The sequence below is a fragment of the Leptinotarsa decemlineata genome, unplaced genomic scaffold, assembly GCF_025532065.1.
Source record: "Leptinotarsa decemlineata unplaced genomic scaffold, Ldec_3_MD MMD2_tig00000251_RagTag_RagTag, whole genome shotgun sequence".
NCBI classification, from domain to species: Eukaryota; Metazoa; Arthropoda; class Insecta; order Coleoptera; family Chrysomelidae; genus Leptinotarsa; species Leptinotarsa decemlineata.
The window spans coordinates 2,041,340-2,059,409 of record NW_027412547.1 but is presented as its reverse complement, the minus strand read 5'-3'; the positions used below and the strand labels follow the sequence as shown (position 1 = coordinate 2,059,409).

The 18,070-nt window shown below is 32.5% G+C and overlaps 1 protein-coding gene across 1 annotated transcript; it reads left to right on the top strand.

Moving 5' to 3' along the window:
- The first annotated feature begins 3,535 nt into the window (after positions 1-3,535).
- LOC111507573 (serine/threonine-protein kinase 16) lies at positions 3,536-7,311 on the top strand. Its single transcript, XM_023162908.2, has 6 exons — positions 3,536-3,719; positions 3,774-3,946; positions 4,001-4,267; positions 6,255-6,409; positions 6,462-6,596; positions 6,836-7,311. The coding sequence occupies exons 1-6, from the start codon at positions 3,610-3,612 to the stop codon at positions 6,950-6,952; spliced, it is 957 nt and encodes a 318-aa protein (XP_023018676.2). The 5' UTR covers positions 3,536-3,609; the 3' UTR covers positions 6,953-7,311.
- Positions 7,312-18,070: the final 10,759 nt, after the last annotated feature.

The following is an 18,070-nucleotide window of genomic DNA, read 5'->3' as shown; positions in this document are numbered from 1 at the left end:
CCAAAAAAAATCTTTAAAAGATATTCTCCGTTGGAGGTTTAGGTGAGATGTCCTGTATTTATTTCAAAAAATTTTCCCTATGAGAATAAAAAAAATTTAATGTTGCATGATCTTACAAGAGCATGTTCTAATAATCTGACAGGAAATTGAATCGTATGACTGTTGTTATTTCCAAAATGGAAACGTACATTATGCCAAACGCTTGAATTTTTTAATTCGAGCAAATATTTGATTACAACAGATAATAATGGTTACTTCTCAACTTTAAGAAAGTTTCTTCTCTGCCAATAGGACAGACTTTGCTGTACTTTATTTTTTTTACCATATTTTTTGATATAATATTTATAGTAGTATAATTTATTAGTTTTAATATGATATTTATACAATTATTTATTTACCATTGTTAATTTAACTTTCAACTCAATTTTTTATATACATCCTGCAATCAGTATTTTTTTATTTGATTCCTCACAGTATGATGTTTTTTTTTTTTTTTTTGTTTTGTACCTGTACAGAATTCTATGGTTGTTATAAATATATATTGAATATTAACCATTTTTTTAATAATCCCCTTCAGTGGAATATTTTCAAATTAGGTTTTTTTATGTAACGACTGCTAAATAATAATATCTGTCTGTCTGTTTAAAATCTGTTTTACCGTTAATGAGCTGTCGCCCCCATACGAACGACAACTCTTAGAAGTTGAGAAACTTGTGCGAGCTTAAGACTAACGAGGTCTTACCTTTTAACGTGTAATTCCTAATAATGATAATCATTTCATGATAATAGGGAGCAGTGTTGTTATTTGGAGCACAATTGCTACAGACACAGTTCCCGCTTGGGGCTTTTTCACTGGATGGAGCTGTTTTTAGTTGACAATTTTTCTCTTAGACGACTTTTTGGGTCCAGTCTTTCCTGCACTGATGAGAGATAATACCTCGAAACTTGTCTGTAGGTGATCTACTCGAATAATTTTAGCAAGGTCCTGTTGCTGGTTGAACGAGAAACATCTGTGAGACTAACCACTGTGAGGTATCTTTTATAAATGTCACAAATATTCATATGTATAATCACGCATATGTATATATTGAAAGATAGTTGTCGCATCTCAAGTAGCGTCTGCCAGAGTCCAATTGGTTCATCTTTTGACTCTGACAACGATAAATATTAACAAAATAATCAGAATAATGAAATCATGAAAACAAGATAGATTGTTGTTCAGCATAGTAACACAGTAAAAATATACAGTAATAATAATTTCATTACAAAAGTAAATGCTTAGTTCACTACAGCCAGTATGTTATTGATTTTCATTTTTTCTTTAATATATTATATCACTATTGATATGGGCATATGATTCATCAACCCCCTCGATCGAATAAGTGATAAATCTTAGTTTCATCTGTATACCTTTGACAGTAATAATAAACTTGCATAAACTGAAAATAACAATGGGCCATGAATAAATCCTTGAAGTACACCATTTCAGATTGTTCTTGCTCAATGGTGACCTTATTATTTACACCAAAAGTTAATAACGTGAAAGTGAAACAATACTCTGGCCCAGAAAAACCAATGGAAAACCTGAACGAAACTTCTCTCTGAACGAAAATAAAACACCAATATTCAGAAATTCTAGTATATTTTCCTTAGTTAACACTAAGATATTTCCTATTTCATCTGTCTGGGAACACCAGTCACCTAAAGAAAAAAGGGCATCATTGTAGTTGTTTCTTTAAAAAAGCAGGTTCCCATCGAAATTTACCTTGAAAATTCATGCATCAGGTATCACCTCGAGACCATTTACTTTGTATGGATCTCCAGACAGTCGTGTGTCTCGCAAATATTGTTTCTTTTCAGAATTTTTGTACATACTTCTTCGGTATTTGTTTCCTACAACTAAGTAGTTGAGACCATACGCAGCGGTGTGAGGTAAAGCCATCATTGCTACTATCACAGTAAAACTTGGCAAAATTTCGAACCACATCCTGTATTTTTAAATTTTTCTAAATCTAGTCAACTATGACTTTTGATGACAGTTGCATAACATTCACTAACCTGAAGTTAGTAAATTTTGAAATTCTTCTTCTGGATTCCGGTAAATCTAGATGTGGCTTGTACTGCTAATTGGCGATTACCTGTTCTTTTCATTTTCCGAGGTGTATCATATGCTCATTTCAAAATAAATAACTGAGTGAGCACCAGTTCTCTACGACCATGAGGAATGCCAGTTGAATGTGCAGACTAAAGCTTCAATAGCTTTCAACATCTGAAATGTATTCATTTTCAAAGTGAATTTTGTGTATAAACCAATTGATTTATAAAGTTTTGCTTTAGTATTTCCCCTAACTATTTATCGAAAATGATAGATATCACTGTAATCATTCAGGTACACCAATATTTAATTGGTGTAGGCACATGATGCCTACACCAATTAAATATTGAGGAGAGTGCTTGTCTTGAATCGTGTTCTGAACCTGATGAAGACAACAAATTGAAATTTACTTTTTTGTAGTACATCAAAGACTAAATTTATAATAGTCTTGTAATTTGTGCATGTTTCAATTATTTCCATCGAAATGTATCGTATTTCGATTGTCATTATGTTGATTCCTAATATAGTGATGAATTAAAAGAAAGTCGAAACATATTTTTTTAATCATAAAAAGTCACCACTTTACCCAAAAGTAAGTAGATTCACTAATCGAATTCTTGAGAAAATATCCAGAAATGTTACATGTTGAAATTTTTCAACATTTCACTTGATGTAACCTGATGTGGTTGATATATCAAATGCCATTCCTGGTATATGGCGGTGTACAAAAAGATTTGAGAAGGTGGCGGAAGGTGAGCCGAAAAAGTGGGTCACTCCAAAACATGTGTCTGCTGTTATATTCATCTCATAACTACCTATATGAGTTATCAATGTAATAGATATTAAGTTTATAAAATGGAAATAAAAAATAAAAAGCAAATGCGCCACTGTAATCAATGTAGTCGCCCCGGAGCGCCAATTAATTTTTAATGTTGTTTTTATTTTTATCGTTGTATCACAGAATTAAATATATACAAATGGAAACTTCAGATTTTCAGGTAGGTACAAATCTCAAAAACAACCCTTTATGGGGATATCTCAATCCGTTGATCTCGTGTTGAATCATGAGAAATGATACATTTTCAATGGTTTATGGAACCAACTCTTCCATCAAACGAATTATAGATAGAAAAAAGTATTCAAAAGTTCTTCAAACGGAGTTCGATGATGTTCCAAACTGTGAAATTCTCCAATTTTGGCAATTTGAATAATAATTCAAAAATTTCTCAGCCGCTATTTTTTTACATGAATAAAGCGCAGTCCTAATAAAAATCATTCAACCATTAGTGCAAAAATTGAATAAAATGATGTTAACGTCAAAAATGTCAGATTAACTTAAGAGGAAGAAATAAGAAATATGTCAAATAATTTAGGTTAGGCTAATGAACAATGACGTTTATTGAGTATTATTGTTGTCATTTTATGTCCTTATGTCTATGTCAATTTTATTATGTGATCTATGCTAGTGGACAGGGTGATTCGAAAATTGGGAATTGGAATGAATAATAAGAATAATGAATACCCTAGGTCTTAGTATGATTTTGAAAATGGGTTGCATTTGTAGTAAAGAGTCCATAAATATAAACGGATCCCGATACATTGTTAAAGAAAGATTGGGAGAAGGGTAAATGGATAAGATACCCCAACAGCTGTTTAATACAATTTTCAATGATTTCAGGGGATTTTCTTGTGTAGATTTAGTAGAAAATACTACCACCAAGAAGAAATATGCCCTGAAAAGGATAATATGCCACAGTGTGGAAGATCAAAAAATTGCCATGCAAGAAATAAACTATTATAAAAAACTAAGGCATCCTAGCATAATTGAGCTTGTGGATTCCACATTTAAAGGTTCATCTTCATCTCTTGCCTGAATCTGTTCTTTTACAACTATTTATTTTTCAGGTTCTGCAGATATAGTTGTTCAAGCAACATCAGAGGCATTTTTAGTGCTGCCGTATTATAAAAGGGGGACGTTACACGATTATTTGGTCTTGAGGTCCTTTAATAAGAATTATATGGACGTGAAAGATGTTTTTAGGATATTCTTGGATATTTGTCAAGCTATTAAGTTCCTACATGACTTTACTCCCGACCCAATTGCACACAGAGACCTAAAAACAGCTAACATTTGTTTAACTGAGCAGATGGATCCAATTTTGATGGATTTAGGTATTTTATTTTAATATTACAATACTTTGAGATAACCAATAACTTTCTTAACTCTTTTGATAGGATGTATGCTTCTTTTACGTTCAGTGATCATGAGGGTGGAATCTTACAACTGTATTTATACTGTGAATCATATATTTTTCTACTACTTGAGAGTTATTTTGTTTATCCATTTCACTTAAGTCTACAAAAACACTGCAGCCTAATGGATCTATTGTGTTTTCATGACACCTATTCCAACGATCTTGTTTACTGTACTATTTTGTCTAGGCTGGATGTAACTACAGGCAGTTCTTCATGAATTGTTCACCTGTGATTCAGTGCCTCACATTTGCGTAAAATATGGCGAGCTGTCTCTGTCTCCTCATTGCATTGCCTGCTACTAATGTCTCTGTTATACAGGTGTCCTCTCAATGGATTGTGTCCCGTTATCAGCCCTGTAACTGTTTTGAGTCAATCCCTGCTTCGGCGAAGCAGTTCTTCAATTCTCTTCTCGGATAGTCCCTTTATGGAGGTTTTCCCAAGTATGTTCCCCGGTATATTTTTCCAGTTTTCTTCATGTTTCCAATAGACACACTTGCTCAACAAGGTTTTGGTGTTCCCACTGCTGGTTCAGGGCCTATAAATGGAGTGGACTGTTTGGCACACTCGTCAGCTTTTTCGTTGCTTATGACACCTGAGTGTTCTGACATCCAGTACGTTCAGTCAAACATCCTGTCCGCCACTTTTCACAGTTTTTCACGGCATTGTTCCGTTCATTTTGTGGCCTCAAATTATTATTCCTTGCGCAAGATTGCATACATTTCAGCATGGAAGACTGATTTCGTTAATAGGCTTGAATCTTCGAGGAGAGGCATTTATTGTGGTATACGGTAAAGTTGTCTTTGGACCTGTTTTTGAAAAGCCAATACCACTCTCCCATTGGTTATTAATCAATCTCTTTCACAGTCTCAGCTAACCCAATAACAGATTTTTTTCCCATGAATTCATATACATATACATCGTATATCCGTATATCGTATATACATTGATATTGTTTTCACTGACCAATTATCTGGAAATGATGTATTGCATTTTATTATTTGAAATGTAGGTTTGTCTTTTTATTCGCTCAAAAAAACATATGAAGAAACAATCCTCAATATCGAATGTAATTAATTTAGATATGTACAATCATGATACCAAACAACCTAGTAAATTGTAAACTGCAATAATCATGAATTTACAAGAAAAGCGGAACTTGGAATAACCATTCACAGTTTACCTGTTAAAATAAAATTAACTACTTCCTTAATCAAACTCAAAAATTATATGAAAAACTATTTATGTACTGAACAAGTGACTTTTTTATTTTGACATATTTTTTATAATTCCGATTTTATTATTGAATTTGTTTGTTAGTTAGTTATTCATGTATTCGATAAAGGCATGGGTGAATCGAAAACCTTAAGAAATACAAATTTGGTAAAATTAGGTAAAAGTTACCCTTTTTGGAACTTAATTAATTGATTTTTCAAAATTAAGCAAATTCTGATTCGCCAATTTCTTTTGAATCTTTTTCTGACATTATGTAAGATGATAATGAAAAACAAAGAACACTATCACTGCCAAATTTCAAGATGTACAATATAGCTTTTACAGTTTTTCAATCTGATACTTTGTTTCTGAGAAGCCATCAACAATTTTAATTTCTTATGTGAATAGAAAAAAAAGAATCACCCGGTACCTTTCGGTTCCCAATAATATTTATAGTGTTTCAATTGATTACAAAACGTCAAACATGTCATGATAATTCTCAACCAATAAAATTGTTTTTTCTTGTCTTTCCCCGTTCTTAGCCGCCGCTACTAGAGTTCTGAGAGCCAAGACAGTAACGTTTTTGTGCATCCAGATGTTCATTTCAATATTAAAATACCAATGAAAAAAAAATTAGTATTGAATAATATATAACTGTTTATCTATTTACCAATTTTATGTCTTATCTCAGGATCATGTGCTTCTGCGAAGGTTCAAATTTGTGGGGCCCAAGATGCGCAAAAACTGCAGGATCTAGCAGCCGAGAGGTCTTCTATGACTTATAGAGCGCCTGAGCTTTTTCATGTGGAAAGTTATTGTGTTATTGATCAAAGAACAGATATTTGGGTAATAAATAATTTTATCATCAGCATTCCTTTACTTATATCGTATTTTGCAGAGTTTGGGCTGTGTTCTGTATGCAATACTGTATTTCAAATCTCCCTATGATATTGTTTATGAGAGAGGAGATTCTGTTAATTTGGCTGTGATATCAGGGACTGTAGTTTTTCCTCAAGAAACTCATTTTGATGAGGTGAGACAGACAAAATGTATATATTTCATTCTGTCCAGTGAGTCAACTTACCCTTTACTCATTTTTGGCCATACTTTGCTCTAATAAAATTGGTGCTATTATTTTGAACTGGGAAATAAAATTTCAAATTTAATTTATTCATAAAATATTATAAAGACGAAAAGACATAATAAATCGTATGATACATGTCCATTAGGTATTATTATAGTACTTGTTTATATAATATATACTTTTTTCAGGAACTCCACAGTCTGGTTCGCTTTATGCTGCAAGTAAATCCGTCTGATAGACCTTTTATTGATAAGGTCATTGAAAAAACTAAGGACACGAAAAATAAACTTGAAATGGTCGTTTGAAGTTGAAAGACAACTTTCAATTTGAAAACAAAAATCAAAAAAGAAGTTGAATTTTATTATACATGTGAAGCGAGACTTTTTACAAGAATAATACTTTTGATAGAATAGGATAATTAGAATCAAACTGTTCGAATTTCATTGACAGTTGATATTGATCTTTGTCTTCTTCAGATTATTTTGATGGATGTGTTTTTGCTTTGAAAATATCATCAGAAAAGTTGTTCCTTTTTATGTATTCTTTTTGTGGAATCAAACCCTACCAAATCTTCCCATACATTAATTTTAGAAATATTAAGTTGTATTATATATTTAATTTCATAACTGACATAACGATTAATAAAAAATTCCTTTTTAAATATAATGATATTTCTCTTTAAATCATGCTACTCTTCTTGGCAGGAATATGTCTTAAAAACATTTGTGAGAATAGGGCTGGATGGGCATCCGAATTCTTTAGAAAATAACTATCCTTGGAAATAAAAGTTATCAAAAAATCCTGTCATTCCTTTGGTCTTTGAAATATTAAAAATATGGTCTTGAAATTCAAAGATTTTTTAATATTCAATTACTTTAATCTATCAACAGCTTGTGTTGCTTAGTAGAAAAGTAGCGTTCTTAGTACTAAAAACAATTTAAATGTTCAAGAAGTACCGAAAACTTATGTGAATTTCTGGAACTTCATCTAGCTTTTCCTAATATGACTAATAACCAGTCCGTGCAAAGCTTATTGTTAAATCATCTGAAAATGGAATTTTCAACAGGTGATGATCGACTGTATTGTCAAACATGCGCCAAACTAACTGACTGTTATAAGGAAACAAGTATAGCTGAGGCACCAGTCAATCTAATAATAACACTGATGATTTTCAAATAAGACTCAACCTCTAACGGAAGCAAGAAACTCTTTGGAAGGTTCGAAATAGATGAACATTTCAACCTAGCAGATCACTATTATAATATTCATGCAGTCATTGTTCACTGTGGTTCTGGCGTTGAATTTGGTCATTACGCCTTGGTCAAAGATGAAACGGATTGGTTTAAGTTTGACGATAGTCGTGTCACGAAGTGTTCTGGCGATGCAGTGAATTTATTGGAGCCTCTGGAGACACCCTACATTTTGTTTTATAAGAGAGAGGACATTGTTAGATCAAGATCTTCAGATGATGTGGTGCTGCAGGTTTTTCCGGGTTTTCCTGCAGCTGAAAAAGCAAATGTGCCACTGGAATCAATGAAGTCGCCCCGGAGCGCCAATTAATTTTTATTGTTGTTTTTATTTTATTTTTATCTTGTTTTAATAAAATGTTCATAGAAGTTTAGATAGTATTTAAACCAAATGAATTGAATGTCTATTCCATTATTGATCTCTAATCCTGATATGCATCAACCATATTTCAAAAAGAACTGTTAAGTTCCGCCATCTATATGATTATTGACTTATTGACACACGCGGTTTTTGAGGGTGTAAATCTCCAACCTTCAGGTGAGTAACAATGATGAATTTCACTAGTTCGGACTTCCATTGTCTACTATATTAAATGATTTAAAATCCCTGAAACAACTAAAAAAGAATAATTAAAAATGAATAGCTGAAAATAACAATTATATTAACCAAAATAAACCTGTAATGAAATAATAGTGAAATAAACTACAAGTAAACATAGAACAATTGAATAAATAAAAACAAAATAAAAATAAAGGAATGAAAAAAGAAAATAAAAATAAAAAGTGTAGAGATTCCGTCACGTTAGTTCACGACGTTTCCATTGTTAGTATCTACAATCGTCTTCGGGTGATGACTGGACTGATTCCTCCGAGAGATGACTATTTATAGGTCGTTCAAATACTTTCACTTATCCCTGCTTTCCATTTTCCGCTTCACTGGTTCCGTGGGACATGATCGTTTTGGCGGGAGTTGGCCATTTTTCGTTTGATGATGGGTTTCCATATGTTGCGTATTTCTAAGCTGGCCTGGCTGAATACGTTGTTGGACAACATGTATGAAGCTTCCTTGAATTTTCTCATAAACCAATGTTCCTTTTTGTGCAAGATCTCAGCTTGGGACCACTCGATGTTGTGTTGATGTGTCCAAACATGGTCTGCTATTCCTGATTTGCTGGTTTCCCCTCGCTGTGTGTGTTTCTTGTGCTCGGCAATGCGAACATTCAATGGCCTCTTAGTTTCACCAATATAGGATTTTCCGCACTCACAGGGTATCCGGTAAATGCAATTCTTGGAATCGCAGTCCGCGTTTGGTGGCCTGGTTTTCGTGAGGCTGCTACGGATAGTGTTACCGGATCTGAAGCAGGTTCTGATGTTGTACTTGGAACAATTCTTCTTATCCTCTCCGATAATCCTCTGATGTAGGAAAGTGCAAGCACTGGTTGTGACGGCTTCTCTTCCTTGCGAGGCTCCTGCTGTCTTTTAGCCAAAGTCTTTTCTACCATCGCTTTGGAGTAGCCATTCCTTTGAAGATCATTTTTGATGATGTCTAGTTCCTTCTCGAGACCTTCCTTCGTATTACAGAGCCCAAAAGCACGGTCTAATAGAGTCTTGATGATTCCTCTTTTAGTCGATTGATGGTGGTTGAATTCGTGGTTCAGATACTGTCCCGTATGAGTGGGTTTTCGGTATACAGATGTTTCCCACTTAGTGTCGGTCCTCTTCACCAAAACGTCTAAGAATGGCAATTCGTTGTGGATTTCCTTCTCCATTGTGAAAGTGATGGAAGGTCTCACGCTGTTGATGTGTTTCAGGAAGGCGTCTAGTTCAGTATTCCCATGGTTCCATATAATGAAGGTGTCGTCAACATATCTCAACCAGACTCGAGGTTTCTTGTGGGCTTCTTCGATGGCCAAAGTTTCAAACCACTCCATATATATGTTGGCTATGACTGGTGAAAGTGACGATCCCATTGGCAGTCCCTCATCTTGTGTAAAGAATTCGTCCTTCAGTTGGAAATAACAGTTTTGTACACAGCATCCTAGTAATTCCATGAGTACTTCTATAGGTAGATTCGTCCTCTCTTTCAGGTTCCCGTCTTCGGATAGCTTTCTCTGTATGATTTGGAGTGCTTCTTCTACCGGAACGTTGGTGTAAAGGCTTTCCACGTCGAAACTAATTAGTTGATCTTCCTGTGTGACCTCAATTGACCCTAGTAGTTCGACAAAATGCCTTGAATTCTTCACAAAAGACGATGTTTTTCCTTGTAATGGTTCTATTAAGGGAAGTAAAAATCTAGACAAGTTTTGAGTAGCCGAATCTCTGGAGCTGATGATCGGTCTAAGCGGAACGTCCTTCTTGTGGATTTTGGGTAGTCCATACAAGTGAGGGGGCTTACTAAGGTGCGGTGTTAGCCATGATCTTTCCTTGTCCGAAAAATCTGGTACAACTTCCTTTCGATTGATGCAGTAGGGTCCCGTACGATCTTTGTGTATCGTCCCTTCTGAAGAACCTCTTTGATCTTCTGTTCGTAGAGAACGGTATCCATTACCACAGTAGCGTTTCCTTTATCTGCAGGTAGGATCTTGATGGTGTTGTCTCTACGTAGGCCATTCAGAAATGGCCTACGTAGGCCATTTCTGAATGGCTTTCTCAAAAATCAATCTCTTCTAAAAAGATAACCTTTTCAATTTAAATATTCAGAAAGAGTTATTTGACAACTTTCTTACTTGACAACTTTTTGTTTAAATCACCATGACAAAAAAACAAAAAACATAATGAACAATATCATTTTGACTAAAATTTCATTACATGTCTTGTTGAATGAGTTTGTTCCTAGAATGTGAAATTATTAGTCATCAAGGAGGGTAGTTTGTTAAAACATTATTAAATTTTTTCTCCAGTTCCTACAATATGTGATAAAATATTCATATACGAGTCGGAGTCCCATAAACAGATGTGAAAATAATGAAACATTAATATTTATTTGGGAATATATATGTTACTTATTTTGATTCATAAAGGAAAGGAATGCAATGTTCAGGTACCTGAATGTGAAGAAAATGCAAAAACTATTCTTTTGTAATTTATTTAAATAAATTATAATAACACAATTCAATTAATTTAATATCTTACAAGTAATTACCCAATATCATTCCATACTTCACTGCCCAAACAAACAAGTGTCTAGAACATTATTTAGACCACAGACATGTTACGCAACCGATTGCTCTGAAAAACCAAATAGCCCTAATCTTATATTATTCGCCCAAAAATGTAATATACATTCAGAACTGGTTATTTAAGTAGGTAGACGTTTCCTTTTTAGTAAATTACCATTGCCAGAAGCTTTACCATCCAATCAGCCATAACCCACAAAAATGTAAGATGTAAATCATTAAAACCAATATACAGTGTAGTCCTGTATCTCTATATTCTAGTCATTTTTGAAAGCAGATATTTCATTTTTGCTACAGGTGTAGACCTTCAGGAGTCGCACTTTTCTCAATATTCAGCCCGAACGACAGTCTTAAACCCAGACTAATGCGATCTCGCGAAAAGGGCAAATTCTCGGTATTTTGCTTTCCTGAGAAACTATTAAAAATGTTGAAGTATTTCGACTTCATTTATGAAAACAGAATTCAGAAAATAATAGAGCACAATCCTTGATGAAAACTTTTGATTTGCACTATGAAAGGTTTATAAAACCGTGACACATGTTTCGATATACAATAATTTTCTCAAGCAAGATTTGATCAACTATTTATCAAATAATTTATTCTAATCTAGTTTGAACTACCTAAAAAGAGCGGAACAATCATTTCATTAATTAGTAAAAGCAGGCGAATCAGGTAAAAATATTTATTCACTAGTGAAAATCATGTGGAAACAACAAGTTTTATATATAAATCAATAAATATAACGTATGATCCATACTGACATATTAGAGAAAGCTCGATCATGGTTTACACCATTGATTCTCAATGAACAAAAAAAAAACTCTCAACTTTTGAAACAATTTGCTTAAATCGAGATAAAAACTCTACCAAGTTTCTGGGAGTACAAATAGATTACAACCTGAAATGGATGGATCATATAAATAGCATGTGTAGTAAACTTAGTAAGACAGTTTTTGCTATCAGAAGAATTTAAAAAAATAGTAGATCAAAGTGCGGCACTTGCAACATATCATTCACTTTTTCATTCACTCCTTAGGTATGGTATAATCAATTGGAATAATGCATCAAAGGTACATCTTAATAGAATATTTGTCATTCAAAAATCTGCAGTAAGAAGCAAATCTGCAGTAAGAAGCATAACCACTGCCAATTATGATGAAAAGTGTCGACCAATATTTGTAAAACTTAAAATAATGGCCCTATACTCAGTTATTGTCTATGAAAATCTGCTTCTTGTTCAACAAAACTTGATGAATAAAGTTGCTCACAAGGATATACAGCAACATGATACAAGAAATAAATCTAACCTTGTTCCTATAGCTAATAGGTTGAAAAGAACAGATAATATAGGAATTGAGCTATACTATGCCTTATCTGTCGAATTTCGTACATTGCCATTTAGGAGATTCAAAAACTTATTGAAGAAAATATTAACCAAACATCTTTTACATGAAATTGATCAATTTTTCGAAGTTATTCAAGAAGAAAGAGACACTTTTGTGGTCACCTCCCGACTTTTTACTCAACTTTGAATATATATAATGTTAGCTGTGTCAATATTAGTCAATTTTTATAAGACTGGAATTGTATCGTGTTAACTTGTATTTTTTTGTAAATCTAATTTATCTACAAGCATTTTTTATAAACTATATTGACGAATCTTATCCTCTCAAAGTTATTTTAAAAATTGTATTGACGTGTCTAAGAACTGTGTGTTTTTAGAAACTAATAAAATTATTATTATTATTAATTATGCTAGGGCCACGAAGCTTGATTATCTGGTGAGAACATATTAAATAACGGGGAGATATTCAACCCGATTTTTGTACATATTGATTTCTATACTTTCGAACCTTCCTTCTGGAAATGAAGAGTTTCGAATTCATGATTGAAATCATGTCCCACTGTAAGGAGTTGCGGAACGTACATTGAATTTATTTTTCCATTCTGGAAACTTTTAGGCGTGCTTCCAGTTTGACTTTCAAAAACATTGGACAAACTGGAAAAACATGTGAAGCACGCATAAAAGACCACAGAAACAATTTCCAGAATGTAAAAATAAATTCAACACTCAATCATGGATTTAAAACTCTCCATTTCCAGACGAAAGTTTTGAAACTTGACTTTCTGGAAAGTATAGACATCAATAAGTACAGAGATTCACAATATCTAATGAACGATCAAATCGAGTTGAATATCTCTCTGTTATTCAATAGCTTCTCACCCTAGAACAGTATGAAATATTTATTTATTTATTGAACAACAAGTTCACATTATTTTTACAAGTGAAAAATTATTTTTACCTGCTTTTACTAGTTGACAAAATGATTGTATCCGCTCTTTTCAGGTAGGTGAAACTATATCAGAATTAATTATCTGATCAAACCTTAGATCATAGTAATGTTTTAAGAATATGAAATGTATGAATCTGAAAGTAGTTAATTAAATACTGTTTGAGAAAGCTTTTGTACACGTGTCGCGATTTTATAAACTTCTTATGGTGGAAATCAAAATAAATCATATATTCAAGAAACACTTTATCGTGAGATTTCCACTTAACAGTTACTGTGAAGTTCGAGGTGTATTGAGTTGAACCTCAAAAAGATGAGCAGCCACAATCCGTCGGGTATTTCTGATACGTACCGTTTCTCGACTACGTTATAGATTTTCATCAAGAATCGGCCGATTACATCACATATAAATCTTGGTGAATAGAAATTATTGTTATGAACTTTCATCAAATATAGACCAGTTTCATTCAATACATGACGATGTGAATGAAAATTCATCAAAGCTAGAAAATATTTAAGAAAAGATAAATTCCATAAAAAAACAAAGAAAATAATACTGTTCATATTACAATATGAAAAATAAGATCACTGGGTAATCTACAATAATAATTATGAAAATATATTGACATAAAACAGTGAAAATACCAATTTATGAGTTACAATTTAACAATGTGTTTATCATGAATTCATATAATGGTTTATATGAGAATATAACTTTCTATGCCATTATATAGTGCTCAAAAAGAACTCAAAATTACATTCATAGTGACGTTGAAACTATGTTTTCCGGTGAAATGTCATAATACAGGTGACTGACCATGATAATCTTACTTTGTGACATAAAACTGCCATGTATTAATCCCTTCAAATATCATACTTGACATGGATGAATATAAAAAAACATGTTTCCTGCTACAAAGAGGGTGAAATATTATAAAAGGGTGAAATATTACGTTCAACTTCATTGAAATATCATATTTCACATGACTTGATATAGAAATATTATACTTCACAATATAAAACATGAAACTGACACATTTTTTACTGCAAATGACATATGTTGACGTGATAAAATTTAAAAATGAAGCGTGTAAAAAATATGAAATGCTATGTTTGAAAAATTGTATTTCAGATGTTTCATAATATAAATTGATGGATGTAGCCATCACTACGTGGTAGGAAATCAACATGAAAATTAAAAATAAAACTTCCTGTTGTATGCCACTTGTATTTGTAACTAACGTTACTGCAGTTAAAAAAAAAGTTCAATGTCTAAACAGGAATAAATCCCAATAACAAGACATATTTATATCATTAGCAAACGTGTTAGTTTTATATCTGCCTATATATATATATATATATATATATATATATATATATATATATATATATATATATATATATATATATATATATATATATATATATATATATTTGGATGATGCAACTAATATAATATTAAATTTCACAAAAAGGATTTGAAGCTTTATATCTTCTATTAATTATCTGCGAGCACTTTCGACAGCTGGTCGTACTGTCATCTTCTAGGCACTCCTCAAACTGAACTTGTTCTGTAAAATACAGAACAAGGATCAAGCCACCCCAACAAACAAAACAACACAACGATGGACAGCATTTACGTACGTAGGACACCAAACCAAAAAACTAACAAACGTCTTCAAACCACTGAACATCAACATCACATACAAGCCTAACACGAAAATAACACAAAAAATAAACAACTATGAAAAAGAAGAAGACAAAGACCAAAACGGGATATACAGTATACAATGCTCGGACTGCAACAAATTCTATATCGGCCAAACCAAGAAAAAACTGATCCAAAGGTACAATGAGCACAAAAAGGCATACAAAAATCCAAAAGTATATAAATCAAACCTCGGGAAACGTCTACTTCACCCAAAGCATCCGCTTCTCCTTCAAATCAAAGTTGATCTTCAAGAACTATATCATGACAATCGTTCGGTGGAAATAGTATGGGTTCCTTCTCACATTGGTATTCTCGGTAACAAAAAGGCAGATTTTGTGGCACGTAACTCCTTTGAGAACCCTAAAGCGATAAACATATATAAAGTTCATCTTGAAGATTTATATAGTTCTATTAGAACGAAAATTTCGCAGGATTGGACAGAAAGGTGGCAAAAGCAAACCACAAATAAATTATTCAAAGTGAATCCGGAATTGATCAAACAGAACTACTCATACTTAACAATTACTCGTTTGAGGATCGGTCACACCAGAATAACACATGAACATTTATTCAAAAAACAAACTCCCAAATTATGTGAATTTTGCAATACACCGTTGACAGTGGAACACATCATATGTCTCCCATACATATTCCTAGAGAAGATCTAACACAAAGAATAGTACCTGATGCAGTACAAATACAGATAAATTTACCTAAAGTACCTGAAATACCTGAGTTGAGACGTTCGGAGCGTATAAAGAGGCAGACGACAGGATGACAAGTTCAGTTTGAGGAGTGCCTAGAAAATGACAGTTCAACCAGCTGTCGAAAGCGCTCGCAGATAATTAATAGAAGATATAAAGCTTCAAATCCTTTTTTGTGAAATTTAATATTAAAATATATGTTTATAGCAAGCTAGGAGAGTAATTGAAAAAAAACATAAGTCAGACATAGAGCTAATAAGTAGAAACATACTTCAGATGTATTACAAAAAAGGAACATAATTCGGCTGTATTACCGTAGTAGTAATAAGCTCACGTGGTAGAGAAACTTTCAAGTTAGGCTCGTGTATTTTGATTAGAGTGTAAAAGTTTCTTAACATGGTTCTTAACTTGACCAATAGGTTCATAATAAATGTCGAGATTTTCACAGAGTTGATTGTAGAGTTTGCTCATTGCAACAACTGGTCAGTTGAGTAATGTTTGTTCTAGAATTTGATAGATAAAAAGTCAGTTCATTTCTAGAATTAATTCGTGGAACATGAAAGTTGAAGTGGGAGAGTAGTTCGGGAAAGTCAATCAGAATATTCACTAGTTTATAAATGAAAATTATAGAGTAGTAGGTTCTTCGGTTTTGAAGGGATAATAGATTGAATTTATTCAGTAGTATTCTGTTGTCGATGCCTTGTTCAGGGTAAACTCCTTCTAGCTTGTAAGTAATATATTTCATGAAGCCTCTTTGTATGGACTCGATGGACATTGTATATGGGTGACCATATACAATGTCCATACCGGTTAAGTAGGAGCGGAAAAGGTTAAAGAGTTGAGAGTCGAATCCATATTGGTGAAGTTTATTGATAAGAATGTTATGATCCAACTTGTCAAACGCCTTCAAAAAATCCATGCAGACAGTATCTACTTGTACTTAGTTTTCGGCCTATAAGGACATTTTCAAACTTTTATTGTATTCATTTGAAAATATTTCTGTACAGGACGAAACTGTAGTAACATTAGTTACAAATACAAGTGGTATAAACACATAGGAAGTTTTACTTTTCAATTTTTATTTCATAATACAAACTTAGTAGAGAAAAGTATCTTCTGTATAATTCAGTGTTCATATAGAAGTATTTGTTTCGAAAGATTTTTTTTCTTTCGTATAATTCAATGTTTATATGAAAGTAGCTGTTTCAGGAGGACTTTCTTTCAGTTCGTGTCTGAAAGTCATTTCTTTGCATGATCTACACATTTTTTTTTGTATCTAGATGGAGTAGTAGAAAGCCAAAAACTTTCTTTCCCAAAAATTAATCACTCCTAAAAATATAACCCCTTCAATTCATAATACAGATCATGTTGATACTTTGTTCAAATAATATATTTGAAGCGTATGAATTGAAAAAATGTTATGTATCAAAAAACATGAAATATCAAGTTGAACACAGGTGACATATATTACTCAGTGACTAAATAGGACAATATGAACATGTTTTATGCCAAAAAATACGAAAATATCACATTTTGAAATATATTTCAAGTGACTGAACATGAAAATATCGTTTCATCATTTCAAACACGAAAGTCATGTTTTTATTCATTCAAAATAACATATGACATGTGATTAAAGATGAAAATGACATGTTTTGCGTCAGAAATTATGAAATGTTACGTTACGAATCATTTCAAATGATCACACTGAAAAATATTACGTTTCATGTTATAAATCATATGACTGCCACTTTTTTTTCCATAAATAAAATATGTGATCTGAAACGTTACAAAAATGTGATATGATATGAAACTGACATGTTTTACATCATTCAAATTTGGCGTGATCCAATATAAAAATATGTTTTGTGACAAAACATATGAAATGTCATGTTTAACATTATTAAAATATGATATTTCAAGTGATAAGACACGAAAATACGTTTTATGACAAGAAACATGATATTGTAAGATTTTATTTTATCCAAATAACATACTTGACCTAACAAATAAAATATTTGACATGACTGAAAAACACGAGATGCCACATTTCATATAATAGAACATTTTTTTACTTCATTAAATTGCCTGAATGTAATATTTAGCATCTTGGAAAAACAAAATGCAGCTGAGGTGCACTTTAGGCAGCTGAAAATGAAAGTGAGTTTTGCCTTAATGTTTTGTATCTTTCAAATTTCTTCATTCACTAAATAAATAAATTCTTTTGTAAAAAATTATACATCAAAAACATTTCATGTGACTGAATTGGACTGTGTAAGGATTTACTAGGACAT